At 37.4% G+C, this 18,025-nt stretch overlaps 1 protein-coding gene across 2 annotated transcripts in view; it reads right to left on the bottom strand.

The window, feature by feature from the left end:
* The window catches only part of NCOA3 (nuclear receptor coactivator 3), a 94,752-nt gene that overhangs the window by 3,335 nt on the left and 73,392 nt on the right, over nt 1–18,025 (bottom strand). Inside the window, exons 7-23 of one of the 2 annotated variants that reach the window (XM_075517570.1) lie at nt 17,815–17,989; nt 17,069–17,257; nt 16,713–16,814; nt 15,751–15,891; nt 13,542–13,689; nt 12,227–12,615; nt 11,087–11,967; nt 9,369–9,504; nt 8,038–8,226; nt 7,259–7,498; nt 5,715–5,841; nt 5,039–5,210; nt 3,954–4,250; nt 2,718–2,822; nt 2,025–2,250; nt 1,632–1,806; nt 952–1,093 (exon numbers count right to left, since the gene is read on the bottom strand). In XM_075517570.1, the coding sequence (XP_075373685.1) occupies nt 952–1,093; nt 1,632–1,806; nt 2,025–2,250; nt 2,718–2,822; nt 3,954–4,250; nt 5,039–5,210; nt 5,715–5,841; nt 7,259–7,498; nt 8,038–8,226; nt 9,369–9,504; nt 11,087–11,967; nt 12,227–12,615; nt 13,542–13,689; nt 15,751–15,891; nt 16,713–16,814; nt 17,069–17,257; nt 17,815–17,989 (3,834 nt within the window). The remainder of the gene's footprint in view (nt 1–951; nt 1,094–1,631; nt 1,807–2,024; nt 2,251–2,717; nt 2,823–3,953; nt 4,251–5,038; nt 5,211–5,714; nt 5,842–7,258; nt 7,499–8,037; nt 8,227–9,368; nt 9,505–11,086; nt 11,968–12,226; nt 12,616–13,541; nt 13,690–15,750; nt 15,892–16,712; nt 16,815–17,068; nt 17,258–17,814; nt 17,990–18,025) is intronic. The other variant, XM_075517571.1, reaches the window with a different exon arrangement.

The raw sequence follows: 18,025 nt of genomic DNA, 5'->3' as shown, positions 1-18,025 counted from the left end.
GCATTTTGAGAGGAAAGTACTGACAGTCAGTTTCTAAGCAGAATAGCATTTTAGTGCTCCACTTTGACAATAAATTTGTAGAAAAGGAATGCTTTCCCAGAACTTCCTAAACACATTATTTGGGTATCTTCACTGTATGACATGTGGGTTTGGAAAATCTGATATTTCACCTTCATTTCCCCCTCTTTATAAAAGGTACTTTTTATATCAAAGTCCTCTAATACCTTACTTATTCCCCAGAAGTCCTCAGATTATTTTGGCTGCTTCCTTAGGTACCTCAGACAAAATTTCATGAGGTACTTTCTACTTGAATATATTTAACTTATCTCAATATTATGTTGTTCATCCCTTGGTATTTTGTGAAAAGATTACAGCAAAAGTATATTTAGTATTTCAGCCTTCTTTGCAGTGCCTGTTATTAGCTAATTTTTCCCTTAAATAAGGGGCCTAAATTTTCCACAGTTTCTTGCTATGCATACACAAGCTATTCTAAGGTATAAAGGTAAGTATCATCATCAGCTTCTGCCAGAAGAAGGATACTGTGCTACCAGGATTCTTGGTCTGACTCATGAGAGCTATGTAAAAGATTATATATTAATCTTTTACATCAGCTGAAGATGCATTTCACAATCTCCGTGTTTTGCTGTCTGCATTTTCTCCAGGCTCTGAAGTATTTAGGTATCCTTTGTGCAGTTTAAGCCTTGAGCCTACCTATGATACTTCAAAGTCAACAGCTAATCACAACATACAGCTTGGGTTCATCATGGACTTGATTTAAATCATCCTCAAAAATAAAGTATCTCTTGGGACATACAAATGGTAGGTCTACAGATGTAAATACAAACAGGGTAACTGAGAACAGGATTGTGCCAGAGGAATGGCTTGAAGCAAACTATACTCGATGGGAAAAGAGTCAACAGATCTTTTACTCGATCTTTATGTACAGCTTACCTGGTCTGGACCCATAGGCATCCCTGACATAGGCATGGCATTAATACTCATCTGTCCAATATGGCCACTGCTGCCATTCATGTGCATCATACTGTACGCTGCTGGATTACTTTGATGGCTGAACTGCTGCTGTGGGAAAGAACTGAAGCACAAAAGGACAAATAAAATTACCTTCCAAGAAGTTTACACATCGATATATTGCCTTCCCTGCACCAGCTGTCAACACATGAAAGATAAAACTATTTTTACATTTACATAGAAACAGAAATTTCCCTCCCAAAAGGAATTTTGAACTTTTAGATACACACAGAAGTATGTGTAGGCATTTCCTATGTAACCTTTGTGGAGTCTTCTGTTAGGGCTGTACTTGTAATACTATTGTATTACTATTGTAATACTTGTCCCCCCGGGTTATTTTTTCAATATTCAAAGACTGAATGTTGCTTCCAGTTACAAAGATTGCAGAGGTCCCATATGAATAAATAGAGCTAAGCAGAAGATGCATTTAATCGGCCTATTTCCTAAACAAGAGCAGGATCAAGGACAGTACAGACGCTAGAGATACAATTATTTTTCCCTCTTCTAAATCCTTTTCCTACTACAAGCTATTTAACATAGCTTCTATTTTCAGCAAAATGAAAGACAATTTTTGAGCTACAGGTTATAACTGTGAAGTTCACCTGCTCCTGGCCATGCTTCCTGAGGGCCAGCCCTTCATCTCAGGGGACTGGTACATTGTTGCTGTCTGAGCATGCTGCATCATGGGATTCTGGGAGGGTCCAATTCTTGATGACATCATTGGGTTGGGAGGGCTTGATACTCTGCTAAACGCAGGGTCAGGTTGTTGGCTTATTCCTTAAAAGACAAAGGACAGACAATACACTTCAGTTATCATCACTTTGTACTTTTAGTTTATCTTCTTGCAATGATGGGAAGGGAAAAAGTCATCCTTTTTTGTAAAATTATTTTCCATTTTTCAGAATGATTGGTATTTAGGTAGCTTGGATTAATAATAAATGAAGAAAGGGAACAGAACACCAGACAGACAATAAAAACCACGTTAGTACTAGTACCATAATTAGGTGGATAGGGGAATTGCTGTGGAGGAACTTGAGCCATTGGAGGGCCTGTCAAAGCACTATCCATGCTTCCTGAGGCAGTCACATTTGGTGGTGGACTGAAGGCCTGAGGTTGCTGTTGCTGCTGCATCATCATTGCCATCCTCTGTTGTCTAAAATGATGACTTATTAGCTCCCTGTTACGCTGAGCCACCATTTGAGCATTAAGAAAACCTTGCTGCTATCCCCCAAAGAAAAAAAAGTCATATTAGAAAACACTTTTACAAATGAAATCATGTCAGAGTCAATCAAACCACCTACACTCTAAGATCCAGCATATCCATTACCAGAACAGAAAGTTAAAAAAACCCACAGCCAGTACAAAAAATCATCAAACTATCAGACAAAGGTTTTTATTAAGTTGTTGTGAGTGCTAAACACATGATAAAGTAGATTAACTATCATATCCTCCATGGAAAAGACTACTGGCATACTGCATTGATAGCATGACCTAAGGAACAAAGCCTTCTGAAATCTCATGAATAAGAGAGGTAAAAAACCATCTTTTTTTAATTGTACAGGGGAAAAAACAAAACAAAAAGGAATGCTGTGCAACCATGAAAGAAGGTCCAAATTCTAAACAGACGTGTAAAAGATGTGTCTATTTAAAAATTACTGTTTCAGATGGCTAGTGTAATAACTACTTACCTGTGATCCCACCTGTGGCTGCATAACTGGTCTCATCACTGAGGTATTGCCACTGACTGGATTTTCCATTTTCATTTCAAGCGCTTGACGGGTCTGATTCATAAACTTGGAAAAAGACATTTTAGCACTATTAGCTTGAAAATACCAGTATCTGAACAAAGTAATGGCAACTCCTCCAAAAAACATTCTTTACAGACCTCCTGAATCCATAAAGTGCAGTGGTTAATTCTTGCCTTGTTTGATGTACCTGAAGTACCAAACTATCTGGTTAAGCAGCTCAAACACACACAAAAAGAAAAACCTTCCAAACAGTGCAGCACTAACTGCTTTTATTTTTTTCTTCCCTTGAAATTAGCACTTTTAAAGACTAAATATACAGCAGACTATCTGTTTGTTCCAAATCATGTTCTGGGCAGAAGGGTATAATCACTAGCTTTGCTTAAAATAATAAAATCTGTTCCTTCCCTCTCCATCACAAAACCCCAAAGCCATACAGATTGAATTAGTGTCACAGAACAACCAAGCGAGAACACAGTATTTCCTAAGGATTAAACATTGCCATTCCATGTCACGCAACACTATCTCAGTTTTCCGAGTTTTATTTGTACATTGTATTTGGTATCAGGACTGCATTTTCACATGGGGAATTCAATGCTGAAATCATGCAGCAATTTTTTAAGCAGCACTTTCAACCCAGTGTTAAGATCTATGTGTCTGTATCTACTCTCTCACCTTTCATCCTAAGAAAATACCTAAAATGACATCAAATCAATAAATAGAAAGCAAACCCATATTTTAATAAGCCCAAATGATTAGTTAGAAAACGTAGTGAAAAAGAAGTAACATTTGATTTACAGGAGAAATGCCGCTGCCCATTTAATGGTATCAGTGAGATTCAGAAAAAATACTAAACCTTAACATGGATAAAGAGATCATCCAGAGCTACATCGTACAAGAGTACTGTTTTAAGTAGCAATAATGTTGTGTGCTGCAGGAACCAATCCAATCTGAAGCTGAGGAGGCTGATGAAGGAGAAACACTTGTCCTAATAAAGGTTCCTTCACTCCCACAGCCATTAGGCACTCAGTGTGAAAAGCACCGTCAAAATGAAAGATCCGTCCTTTCCATCATCTGCTGTAATATCAATTTTCACATTCGTGAAGCAACACAATTCAGTGTGCACCTTATTCCATTCCAAAACAACAAGAAAGTGTAAACGCAGGAGCAAAAGATTACCTGCTGCCCCTGAAGCCTCTGCTGAAGCTGCATGCGGAGCTGCTTTGGTGTATTGGTTCGAGGTCTCATCACATTTGCTCTGGGATGCATACTTTGAAGTGGGAAATTGCTCTGTTGGCTCATCTGGCTCATCACTGAATTAAAGGATGGCTGTTGTCCCTGAATGTTACTAAAACCTCCTGGCATTGCAGCCCCTTGCCCTTGATAGGGCTGACCATATAACGAAGGCTTCTGGTCAATCATAACTGAAGATTCCTGACCTTGAAATGAATCTTGTTTGGGTTCCAAAGCTTGTCCCTTCAACGATACAAAAGTGTTTTCACTAGCAGTATATTCTTTAAGTAGGAATACTTAAAGAAACAAGAAAGCTAACACAGCATACAACAACCAATAGTTTCTTGGGTAGAACATAGCATGGACAGATTACTCTTAGTTTTGTCTCTGGACAAATGAAATCGCAAAAGTTATTAATCATAATAATATTTTTTTTTTTAAAATCAGTTCTGCTGCACACTGCTTACATAGGCAGACCAGTATCATTATTCAAGCCCTTCCACACTTTCAAACTGCTATTTGTACAAATGACAGTGTGATTTTGTGTTTTTTAGCAAGTTCCCAATTATTCATAGAATTTCTCTTGCCTACTTGCTAGCCATGCAAATTCAAGCTGGAACTGGAGGAGATGGAAGTGCCCTACTCACTAACATGTCACCACCAGTCACATATTTCACAACCCAAGCTCAGGTTACAACAGTTTACTAAAGAAACCCAACACAATTCTCTGCTTATAGATTACAATGATTTACACCCAAAAAAAACCCCTATATACCAAAGCATATTACAATAAACTTACATAAGAAGATGCCATTTTATGTTTTTGTAATGCACAATAAATTTAATCAATACTGAGCTTCTCCAATGAAAATCACTACTCAGTGTAGACGCTTCCAAAGACAGGTTTAGGAAAATGAAGACAAGGAAGTGAGGAGACGGAGTGAGTGAGGAGGCCTTTTTCACTTTCTTTTCAAGTAACAAAATAATACAGGTTTTTGGAAAATAAATGGCCAAAATCTCCATTTACTTACTTGGTTTACAAGATCAGGAATTCCTAATGCTCTGTCAATTTCTTCCAGACCTGTGACATCCGTATTACTCAGCAATGTGTGCAGCTGATCCAAAAGTGCCCTTTCATCATTCTGGCCTTCCATATTTGGTGCCGGACATAAGAGGTCATCCAAAGAGTTTCTAACTAATTGTCTATAAATATAAAACATTACAACCATTATGGACTATAAAGACATATGCATCATTTTTATATAGTATATTGACCTGGAGGTGATTAAGTACTATAATCACGCAGAAGACTGCAGTTAAGACTTAAAAACTTAAGTCCCAAATTTACGTCCTAAAATGTCCAGTCAACTGCCATGTATTCTTGAACATGGCATGAACATTTACATGAACGTAAATTCTGTTTTCTCCTGGCTTCTGCATGTGCCACAGAGACATGATTTCAGATTTTCCCACCTCTTTTCTCCGTGCCTCCCAACTCAAAGATTGATTGATTTTGTTAGCAGTGCCTTTTGTGGAGCTGGGTTAAAAGATATCCAGTGTCATATCAGCAGCAGAAACAGAAATAGATTCTGACTCCAATCTGTCATCCCCACTGTATATGCTACATTAATTTTTCTCCAGGTCTTAAATTCTTCTGACAGTGAACAGTTGTATTTAAACTTATCCTAAAACCTTCTCCAATTCTACCTGTTTTGTGAACCCCGTGATGCTTGCTCCATGGACAGCATGTTGTCAGGCCACGATCCTGGTTGGTTAGATGGTCCTGGCTGTCCATACGGATTCCCCCCCATGCCAATGTTTATCTCATTTGGTCCTGCGAGGTAAAACATTTGTGTGTTTTTTAAAAACAAAAGGTGTCATCTTGCTCTCCCAGTGTTCACATAAAGCATTGTGGATGATCACACAAACTGTCAAGCAGCTTCACGAGCTTCCATTAGCATGTTTTAAAGTGTATACATACATAAACTCACACTCAAGCTAATTTCAGAAATATAATAGACCACAGATTTAAATATGACAGTGATCTAAAGCTGCTACCCTGTTAGAGCAGAATTGCTATTTCTCTAATCCTTAAGCCCCTAAAATAGGAACTTGACAGATACAGCAACTTTACATCCGAAAAGTTTTCTGGCCAATGAAATCTGGGTACTAGCAAATATACATTGTCACAGCGACATCAACAACATTTGGCATTTGAAATTCCAAAACAGGGTGAAAATCAAAAGAAACAGAAGGGACATAACAACATTTTGCTCTTTGGGAGGACAGCCTTCCTTCTACCTATTCAGAGACATACAGCACTACATAGGAGAGTTTGTGTCATCCCATTATTTCCCAATATTTGTAGGAATCACCTAGCAATAACGATTTCTAGGAAGCTAAGCTGCGGAATTCTGGCTCAGTCAGGACTGCACAAATTTCTTCCTGATTTAGCCTTACATCCACATGTCACATTGAAACAGTAAGTCTGTCTAAGAAAACTGGTAACAGCCCTGGTAGCCTTCCATGATAAAAAAGGAAAAAAAGAATACCACTGTCTATTCCAGCCCTTTTTGGGCATGCCGGCATTGGCACGTTAGACAGGACAATTTCAGCCCTAGGCTAAACCTTTGTTAGAACACAAAAAAAAACTTTGTATTGAACAGAAAAAAACCACAGGCTTTGAGACTCTCCTCATATTTTAGACATGCAGCTTATTTTCTCCCATGCAACCATGAATACTTAAAAGAGAACCTGTATTTGCAATGTGGTTTTATATGAAATTTGGATACTCTGTGTGAGAAAAATTTTGAAATACTTAAGAAAAAGCTTTAAAAAACCCTGATTACCAAGAAGTTAACAGCAAAAAAAGGTCTATAGTAAGTACAATAAATTAAATTCATCAGAATACTAGTATCTTCAAATATAATCACAGATGGCATTTAGTTCTGGGAATTTAGTAGAGAAGTACTGCACTAAAGAAATACAAAGAAATTATACCCCCAAAAATCTGGAGACTTGGCATGAATTATCAGTGTATGAAACGCACAGATATCACCAGAAGAAAACAAAAAGAACACCAAAAAGTCATCAAATGTTCCTGTTAGTGAACAATAACAATCTTTACCTCAAAAAGCCTTTGGATGAAAAGCTCTATATTCTACCAAACCCAGAAGGATTCTGATGATGAATGCTTGCTAAGAAACTAGTGAGATTGTGCTAAGTAGGACAATAAAAAGTAAGGAACTTACTCATGTGAATCATTTGCTGTTGTAGCATTGGTCTGGTACCAGGCATGCTATTAGAGCGAACGGGCAGCCCAGACATAGAGCCGCCCACCGTGGGTCTGGGAAGGGATGCACTAAACTCGGGCCCTGGTCTCAACATCGAAGGAGAACTTGTAGGTTCCAATCTGTTCACCTTTGAGTTTGGCAAACCCCAGTCTCCTGATTGATGCTGATTCATCACTACATTTCTGTTGGGAGCACTTGCTATAATGAAGAGCAGAAAATACAGTAATTTTTTTTCTAGAATACATTACATATTTGGGGTTTAGAATTATTTTCATGGGGTTTTGTTTTGTTTTACCAGCACGGACACCTGCCAATGACAGAGCAATTCACTGAACTCCAAAAGCATCTAAAGCTTACCATGTCAAGTTCTAAATCATCAAACAACTATATTAATCTAAATATATTTAAAAATATCAACGCCTGACTGCCATCATGACCTGTTCTTGCTTCTATATATCAAAAACATATGTTAAATTCAAAACTCGAAATAGTAAAAAATAATTTAACTACTAAACAAAAGTAAAGCACTGTTAATAATACACAGATGGTAAACAGTTATGTTCTTATAATTTTAGCTAGGGTTAATAATTAAAAAGTATTTATCTGCTGATGGTAAAATTAATATTCTTTAATGTTAAGGTTTCTTCTAACCAAAATTCATATTATAGTCTTGCAACATTTTTTACATAAAAGCTTTTTCCTTTACAATGAGATTTATTTGTACACAATCAACAAACCCAGATTTGCTCCAAAATTTTCCTGGTTTTCAATCCTTCTTGGACTTCCACCCATCAAGTTTTGCTTTTGTAACATGGAGAACGCATTGACATTCCTCACTGGAGCACCTGAGCCCACAGGGCTGTCTAAAGACATGGCTCTGTTGAAAGGTGGGCGGGTAGCCTGCACAGACTGGGGACTCCTCATACCTGTTAAAGAATTAAAAGATGTATGCAACCATACATTTTAAATAGAAAGTACCATTAATGACTTAAATAAATAAGTCTGATCTATTTATAGGCACATATATTTGACCTTAAACGAGCCAGGAATAGTTATTTTGCTTATGTTCTCACTACACAAATCACATTTTGAGTACATAGCTAGGACCTTTTACAGGAAAAGCCAAATGCAGTTCACTCTGGCCCTAGACATGAAAAGGTTCATTTTAATTTACGTTCTGTAATGAACCATGTTTTTAACATTTTGAAACACACTAGTATTACAGACTCCTTGATATATATGAGTGGTCTGCCCAGCCTTTGGATAACTCTGACATGGAGGCAGAAACAAGTCCAATGGTTCTGTTTGGAACAGGTTGAATCCAGACACAGTGTGTTCCTGAGCACAGTGTACTACATGGACTAATTAACCCAGAAATCGCTGTGCTCCACAGCCAATAGTCAGTGGCCTTACGTGTTCTTGTATCTGTTTTTACATTTTTCATTATCCATGTTTCACCTCCTTAGGTTACCTCAGCAATCTATTGCCCTATATAATCAAGAGATGACCAACATTATAAAAGGAAGTGACAACTGCAAGGACGCTGGTCTATTAGCAAGGTTATCTTTCCCTCCTACTCAGCTTCCGACTAAGGAAGGGCATTCCTTTCAATGTCGAGGAGGAGTACTCATTAGAATTTGCAGGCCACAAGATGTTTTTGCATAGAATAAGTGGGAAATCAGAAGCTTGCCACCAATCCCATATTATTTCCCTGGTCATCTGTAAGGAACAAAAATTCTCAGTTTTAATTTACAACTCTCAAAATATTTTTCCTGAGGTCTTGTCTCTGAGAACTCTACACCAGACAAATCCAGAAGAAACCATAATATAAGGAACTGAAGTTAACAGTATTTGTTGTGTATACAGTAGATGACTGCTGTCAAGACAGCTAATAGTGTACATAATAGCCTATGAAAGCATAATTAGCCATTTTGCATTACATTTGTCCTTGAAGATATAGGAGATCAAGAAAGTATTCTCTAAGGATTTGAGGATGCATTATGTTTACATCAGGTAAGAAGAAAACCCTAATTTTAAAACCAAAGTGATATTAGATGAAATTTCTTACCCAATAGAGCATTTCCTTGAAATAATGCTTGCTTTGTTCCAAGGTTATTTCCATTTGCAGACATAGCATTATTGTAAAACTCTGAACTAGTCAGATCACCTAGAATTGCATCCAAATTATCCAAGTCTCCACTCATCTGAAAAAGATGCAGTAAAATACCAAGGTTATTTACTATCATATGGCTATCCTTCAGCTTCTATTTAGCTCCTCACTAATCTTAAAAGATGTAACTGGGCAACAAATGTTTTAGTTCACTGACAGTACCTTGGGCCATCTCTCAATTTCCAAAAAACTTCAGATATCATTTTGCTACATTTTTTTTTTCGAGTATTTTGCTTGGCTAATTTTAAGAATTAGGAGAAACTGGAGGTATACACAAATAAAACAAAAAGCACCTTTGAATATAAACATTTCAGTCATCAAAAATTATAAAGATAAAAATACTAATGAGAGCAAACAACATCAAGAACGTGTACCATTCAGTGATAAATAATGTATGTATCATACACAACAAGTCAAATTTGATCACTGGTAAACACAATGACACATGAAAAGTACCCACAGATGTTTCTGGTCAATTGAAGCCCTAACCTTCTTTAAAAATTTGTCTTTAAATCAGATGCAGTTTTAACAGAAAAAAAGAGTTGCTTATGTAGTGGATTCATATCTTCACAAAACAAGCTTCTCTGACTACATGAATTAGATCTTGGGGGCAAGTACTGAAACTACACATTAGGTACTATTACACAGTTGTTAGTGACTTTTCTGTAAGTGGTACTCAAAAAAAATGTTATAAGGTGTTTCATTTATAGTCAGCCGTTAGTTGATATAAAAATTGTGCAATGATTTTTTATTTATAGTTATTACTGACTTGGGAAACCCAAGTTCTAAGATATCAACATGTTTTCAGTAAACTCTGCCATACCAACCACTGTTACGTACTTTGAAGCAGTTCCAAATGTGACTTAGGAACGAAATACAAAAGAAATATTATCTACACTTTATAGTTTTAAGGACAGCTGTCCCTAGCAAGTGTACTGCTGCTTTCAGGAGAGTTGTTCCATGGTGATACAGTTTGCTATATCACGACATTTCTTGGAATTTCAACTCTAGAAACATTGAAACAAATAAATATACATATATTTATTTGAATGCTAAATATATATGTATTTGGAACAACATCTTCCCTCATTTAAGGGGAAAAAAAAAAAAGAGTGCTAAAAACAATGAATGAACTAAAACCAATCTATAGCTATTTTAAGTATTACACATTTCTGTGTATCGTTTATATTTCCAAAATGAAATCATGTTTTACCTTTTGCTAATTTATTGCCAACTAATTACAGAGGCAGTCACAGCTCCATTTCCTAATAAGCCATAAAAATAAACGTGTGCTATGTGAAATAGCAGATGTTAGAGATCTGATTTTAAGGAATAATTTGTAAATATATGCTATCTTAATCATACCATAACTTAAAGATAACATTAGTCCAGGACTTCAGTACAACACATATGGTTATATACATATCCTGTAATTCTCTTTGTTTGTGCTTTTTCAGCTACAGTGAAACCTGAGCGTGTAGTTTCACACCATTTGCACAAAACTTTCTTAGAAATGTTTACACACACGCGCTAAAAAGAGTGTTCTATATTTAGCCATTCACTGTAATGAGAAAATACTGGTTTGTTCACTACCATCATTTTACATTATACTGTACCTCCTCCGCTGGTTCCATTTTTATTTTCATCTCTTTTTCTTGACTAGAAGTAGGAATTGTAGAACTACTGCATTGCCCCATTTTATTATCCACACTTTCTACTTTAGGCTTCAACTCTTTGGAAAGCGGGTCCTTAACATCATCTTTATCTAACAGATATCTTAGTAAAGCATTGTTTTCCTTCTTCTTTGGGCTCAGTTGTTCCTGCTTGACAGTGCCTTCTCCACAGGGGGCTGTATTACTAGCATCATGATACGTGTCTTTACCAGTAGCTTCAGCTGTGATCTTGGCTACCTCTGCAGGAGAATTACCATTCTGCAACAATTTATGTAAAATCCTATGCTTCTCTTGCAGGAGCGACCCATGCATGTTTGAGGAGGAAGATACCCCTCCAGATGTTGACGAGGAAACTCCTGAAGGACTGGTAACGCTGGTAGAAGATTCTTTACAATTTGAGTCTAGAGGTGAGTTTGACGCTGTAGAATGTCCTCTTTCATCTGAGGAGCACGTGAGTAACTGAAGCAGTTTTTTATGCCCTTTGCTTTCAGATTGTGCTCTCTGACTTTCAGATGACTCCAGATTTCCCTCTTTACTATCTTTTTCACTAAGGAGATCCCTGCTGTTTGACTGGCAGATGGAACTTTCCACTTGGTTTTGTTCACAATACAAACCAGAAGGGCTTTTGGAGTCCTGGGTACTCGTTTTACTTTGCTGAGCTATGCTCATGTTTGGGGAATTATCCAATTTTGGACCCGGTGAAGAAAGTGTTGATAAAAGGGAAGTTCCAACACCCTCACTAATGGCTTGAAGAGCACTAAGAGAACTGCTAGAGAACGTGCTGTTGCTGGTGTTGCTGGCAGATCCCATTGGAGAGTGCATACCTGTATCACATGAGAGAGATCAAACTTATTAGACTACAGTACTGTCTGTATCTACTTTTCCTTTGGATTGTGTAAGACTGCCACATTGAGTTAATTATTTTTAAATAATTTTTTACCATGAAATTAGGTATACTACATTTAAGTAACACATACAAGGTCATATAGAACTGTTAAAAAGGATGAAAGATGGAATTCAGATAAAAGTGAGAAAAGATAGCTTAAAAAAAAAAGGGGGGGGCTTGTAGCAAAAATAAAATACCTGTAACTGGAGAAAACTGGTGTGAACTCATTTTTGGACTCCCTCGATTCCTAGGAGATATAATTAGATTCTGTTGGTTGGAAGGTAAACCAGGACTACCATGTGGTGGGCTACTTATATTTAACCCGTAACTGTTGTTCTGATAAGCAGAAGCCTGCATTCCGGGTCCGGAGTTCACTGGCCCCATATTACCAGGGCCGCCGTATCGAGTGCTGCTGAGCTGACCCACTGCATTGGGGTCTCCCATACTGTAGTTCCTGTTCTGCATTGGCACGCCTTGACCAGGTGACATGTTCATAAGACTACCAACAGAATTTGTGTTTCCAGCCACAGGCGTTCTGATGTTTTGCCCAACTGAGTTAGGATTTGGCCGATATCCATTTTGTTCTCTGTAAGTTCAACAACATCCCCAGAAATCCCAAGAAAACAAATTAAAACCTTATTTGGAATCAAGTGCTATAAAGACAGAATAACATTATTAAATAATTTTCCAAATATTTTTTTCAGAAAGAGCAGTGAGAATTCAAGCTTCCACAAAAGCAGAACTAAGTCATGCCACTCGTTTATTCATTACAGAAGTGCTTGGTCCTTTGAGTGATGTGATTTGAGTTATAAGTACATACAGTATCACCCCTTCAAAAGGCTTTCATCAACAGCCATTAGTCAGATTTCTCAGTTTAAACATCTTCCTCCTTCTACTCCCTTCCTGAGTCAATGCATGACACCATTCTACTGTGCACACTAATGATGCCCTGAACAATCTCAGCTACTCGTTTCTCAGCATCTGGAGGCACTTTAATGCCAGAGGCAGACAGATTCCCTCCAGAGTGGCATTTCAATTATTCTTGCAATCAACAAGAACAGGTCACAGGAAGTGCTATTTAAGGTACATTTAACTTTGAGTCATCAATGATGCATCTGAGGGGGGTTTTGTTGTCTTATTAATTGGTCTGCAATTAAAAAGAGTAAGAGAAAGCATGTAACTGAGCACTTCTATTTTCAGCATTTCATCATTATAAATGTTAACCCAAAAGAATAATGAATACATAATACCGGCTCCATGCAGGTACTGAGGAAAAACCTCTCTTTTGACTGTGGCTGTCTTTCTGCCACACAGTTAAGTTGGGAGTGTCAGTGTTAGGTTGACACATTTATTTGTATGCTAAGTAACTCTGCTTCCCAAGTTATCCCCCCTCTGTTTGAGTTTTAATCAGATAAAATATTTTGGTATGCTATTTTTTTCAGGTATCTTCAAGGTCAGATATGTTTTAAAAGCTATGACACTTAAATGACAAACAGATACCACTGATTTCACCTTTGAAGAAAGTGGGTAGAGACAAATCCATGGCGGTCATTAGTTACAGGATTTCGAAATAGTTTACTCTTTGTTTGCGCTGTCACTATAGTACCATCCGCTAAAGAAAACCGATACAATGGTGTTTCAGCATGACCTTGTGTATAAGCTGTAAAGGAAATACACAAATATAGTTCATATTTATAAAAACAAGAATTATTAATATGCACTCTATAGATTTTTAACACAATACCCTTCATTTACTGAAGATTAAAAAAAAAAAAAAAAACAAAACACCACAACATATAAAAAGATACACCCAAGACAGATATTCAGAAAAAGGAAGAATTCCGCATTTTCTCCTAAATTAGTAGAGGGAAGATAAAAGCAAACAAGATCATTTTGCTGCTGCAGTATTTTGTGCTCACCATGCACAGCTGGCAAAGTTCTACATTTGTTAACAGACTTCCAGGGCTAAGTTAGTAGGTTTCCATAGCTGCTCCTTGGGGAGAAGGACTAATCAACACATAAATATTAATTGTACTAAAATATACAGGTAATTAATATGGAATAGGAATGAAAGTTGGAAGCCTTCAGATGAAGTATTTTTAAGTTTATAAGTTTTATTTCAATCAAAAAATTGTGCAAACCATTGCTTTTAATCTGAGCTCCAAATTTCTTGTTAATTTAGGACTTAAAGTCCAAGAACTTCCAATGGAATGGAAACTCCATTTTCTGCCAGCATGAGTTGCTCTTTATTTAATATCCCCTCTACTTGAACTACTGTGTGAATCCTTCAAAAAGACTAGACTTTAGAAAACTTAGAAAATGTCATCTTTCTTACTGAAGACAGTGGCTGTACTTCACTTTATCTATCAAGGTTATCAAATTAGCATTACAAAATACATAACACTGGAACACTGAAAATATTTTCACAGAATCGTATAGGTTGGAAAAGACCTTTAAGATCATCGAGTCCAACTGTAAACCTAACACTACCAAGACCACCACTACACCATGTCCCTAAGCACCTCATCCAAACGTCTTTTAAATACCTCCAGGGATGGCGACTCAACCACTGCCCTGGGCAGCCTGTTCCAATGCTTGATAACCCTCTCAGTGAAGTAAAATTTCCTAATATCCAGTCTAAACCTCCCCTGGTGCAACTTGAGGCCATTTCGTCTTGTCCTATCACTTGTTACCTGGGAGAAGAGACCGACCCCCACCTGGCTACAACCTCCTTTCAAGTAGTTGAAGAGAGCAATAAGATCTCCCCTCAGCCTCCTTTTCTCCAGGCTGAACAACCCCAGGTCCCTCAGCCGCTCCCCATCAGACTTCTGCTCCAGACCCTTCCCCAGCTCCGTTGCCCTTCTCTGGACACGCTCCAGCCCCTCAATGTCTCTCTTGTAGTGGGGGGCCCAAAACTGAACACAGTATTCGAGGTGTGGCCTCACCAGTGCCGAGTACAGGGGCACGATCACTTCCCTAGTCCTGCTGGCCACACTATTCCTGATACAAGCCAGGATGCCATTGGCTTTCTTGGCCACCTGGGCACACTGCTGGCTCATATTCAAGGCGGCTGTCAACCAACACCCCCAGGTCCTTTTCTGCCAGGCAGCTTTCCAGCCACTCTTCCCCAAGCCTGCAGCGTTGCATGGGGTTGCTGTGGCCCAAGTGCAGGACCTTGCACTTGGCCTTGTTAAACCTCATACAATTGACCCTTGTGTCTTGAATGAGAAAATGTGTTTTGAACCCTTGTGTCCTGAATAAGAAAAAGGCACCAACACAACTGTTACCACTGTTAGTGAGCTATCCTTTAAGAAAAGAAGGGATTAATTAAAATAAAAGAAAGTCAAACTAATGTTAAACAAAGGTAACAAGCTAATGATAACTAAGGATTACATGTTATTACAGAAATATAGCTGTCATTGTCATTGCTATATCCATCTGTGGAAAAACAGATTACTTCAGGCTCCCAGATCATGTATCTGCTATTTTCCATGGAAATTGTCAAAAGAAACATATTAGAAAAACCAAATAACCTCTATCAGAATTCCTATTTCTCAAGAGGTCATCCTCCTTCAGCTTGTAAATATGAGTCACAGCAATTAACACTAACAAAGAATATGAAAAAAAATGAACACAGGCAGAATTTAGCATTTTTGTTTTTCAGAAAAAAATGCAGCCACTAAGAGAAGCAGCACGACCAACAGTGCAAACAGATTTTTACCTTCATGATAGTGGCGTTTGTTTGACCATGACTGTCCATCATTATGGCATAAGAACCTCTGAATACACCGACGGATTATATCTTCAAAGCCAGGTCTCATGGAAGACCGTAATGAGTTTGTATCAATGTTGACAAGTTTGCCTGTAACAGGAAAGAAAATACACCAGTTAAACTCTTTATGACTATGCCAATCCTTTTGTATAAATATGGTACATTTCAGAAGGCTCCAATATCACCATTTTAATTGTTCGTCAGCCTAACACCAAATTTTGAGTATGCAGAAGTCACATTTATGAATTATCTGCCACGTGAGAATATGATGCTGCTTATTAAAACATCAATATTCAAAGAGATTTTAGATAACTGAATAAGAGGAAGTTAAGCACCCACAGGTTAATGCCAGAGCTTTAGAAAATAGTAACTTTAGTATCTGGTTACAGGCATCCAAACGATGCATACACAGTAAAATTTTCTGACCGACTACATCCACAAATGAACATCATAAACACTAACTGGCATCTGAAAAAGCCCCATGTAGATTGTATAAGTATTTCAATTTACACAGCATAAAACACTTTAAACATTATCTCATGTACTGTAGAAAAATACAAGCATTCTAAAGCATTCATTAGCTTCAGTTATGATTTAAAACATTTCTGACGCGTAAAGGAAAGCAAAATGACAACCATGTGAAATGCTGCCAAGTTAAAACACAAGTAATGCTTTATACCAAGCTGCCAAACAATAGCCTACTAGCACAGAGACAGCAAACGCGTCCCACAGTTGTTATTACACCCCACTGCCAACAGAAGTATATTGCAAAAGCCAGCTGGGAATTCTCACTATGAATTCTGCTAGTTACTACAGATACATGATTTATTTACATACTTGATTTATTTAAAACAAGAGCACACGGACAAAAAAAGATACCTTCATACCTTCATCTTGGGTACTTTTCTCACCTGAAAGATCATGTCTTGTAATAAAGCTCTCTGGATTCGTTGGAAATACCCTTTCTGCAGTTGTGATACGACGTGCCACACAAATCATACAGGACTGCAAATCTGTATTTTAAAAAGAATGTTTCTTCTTTAATTTCTCTCCTGTTTTATTCTATTAAAGCATCTAATAAAATAGCTGAAGCGTCCTTCATTGTTAAAATGGAAGTATAAACAATAAGAATTTAAGTTTTTGCATTCTGTTCCTACTTACTTAAAAATGGACTGCAGAAGCCACAGATTTCATCACACATACCAAATACCAAAAAGCTTTACTCGGAGATGTCTTTTGTGCACAGTAATTCCACAACATTTCCTACCTTCCCCCTCCTCCATCATAGCTCTTGGCTGAGATAAAGCAAAGCACTGCATTGTTTCATATCTTTGACGTGTATCCTGGTGGCTGCCTACATCTTCCAAAAGATCATGAGAGGTTTTCACCATCATCCGGCAATTGAAGGTATGACTTTTCTGTCTAGGTGTTTCATTGGTCCAAGCAACTCCATTAACTTAAAAGAACACAGTAAGAGTTTATACAGATTTTCAGATAAAATCAATTCATAACTGATTTTTCTTAACTTAGATACCTTGTTCTTAGATTAGAGAGATTAAAGAATATTTTAAGATGTGTTCTTAATATACTGTTAGTTTTATACCTTGGGAATAGTAGTATTGAGAACCAAGCAAACAAAAGGTCTTTCCCTTACACGACACTTTCAGTCACTTGAAGGAGAGCTGAAAAGTCATTAATATATTTAAAAAACAAGCAGTTCTCTCAGCTAGTCTTCTGGCTTTAGGCAACGTGTTCCTTTAGCATTCTTGTTTTAAGTTACAGGTAAACAAATTGCAAAGGCTAAAGTACAGTGTGAATTTCCAGTGCATTTATTTCTGGTGGCGTGCTTTAGTAAGAACACAGTAATATTTTTCAAGATTAACATACTTCCAGAGTCAAATATTCTTTGTGTAAGTAATTTGTTTTGAAAGGTTATCCATTACACATTGTTTTATTCTTCTCTGATTGTTTTCAGGTAGCCTAGTTATTGTGTAGTAAGTCATCTTTTATTACCTGAAGATTTAGGTAAGTTTTTAAGAAAGTCCTTCCGGTCCTCTTCATGCAAGATACCATAGACACTTGTATTAACCAAATCTTCTTGTTTATATTGCAGATACTGTGTGACATTTTCTGACACAAATACTATATTCCCATCTCGATTTACAACAAACAGGAAACCGTCCAATGCCTAAATATTAACAAGACAACATATCATATAAGACGC

This window comes from Mycteria americana, chromosome 14, assembly GCF_035582795.1.
Source record: "Mycteria americana isolate JAX WOST 10 ecotype Jacksonville Zoo and Gardens chromosome 14, USCA_MyAme_1.0, whole genome shotgun sequence".
Taxonomy (NCBI): domain Eukaryota; kingdom Metazoa; phylum Chordata; class Aves; order Ciconiiformes; family Ciconiidae; genus Mycteria; species Mycteria americana.
This window is presented reverse-complemented; position numbering and strand designations above follow the sequence as displayed.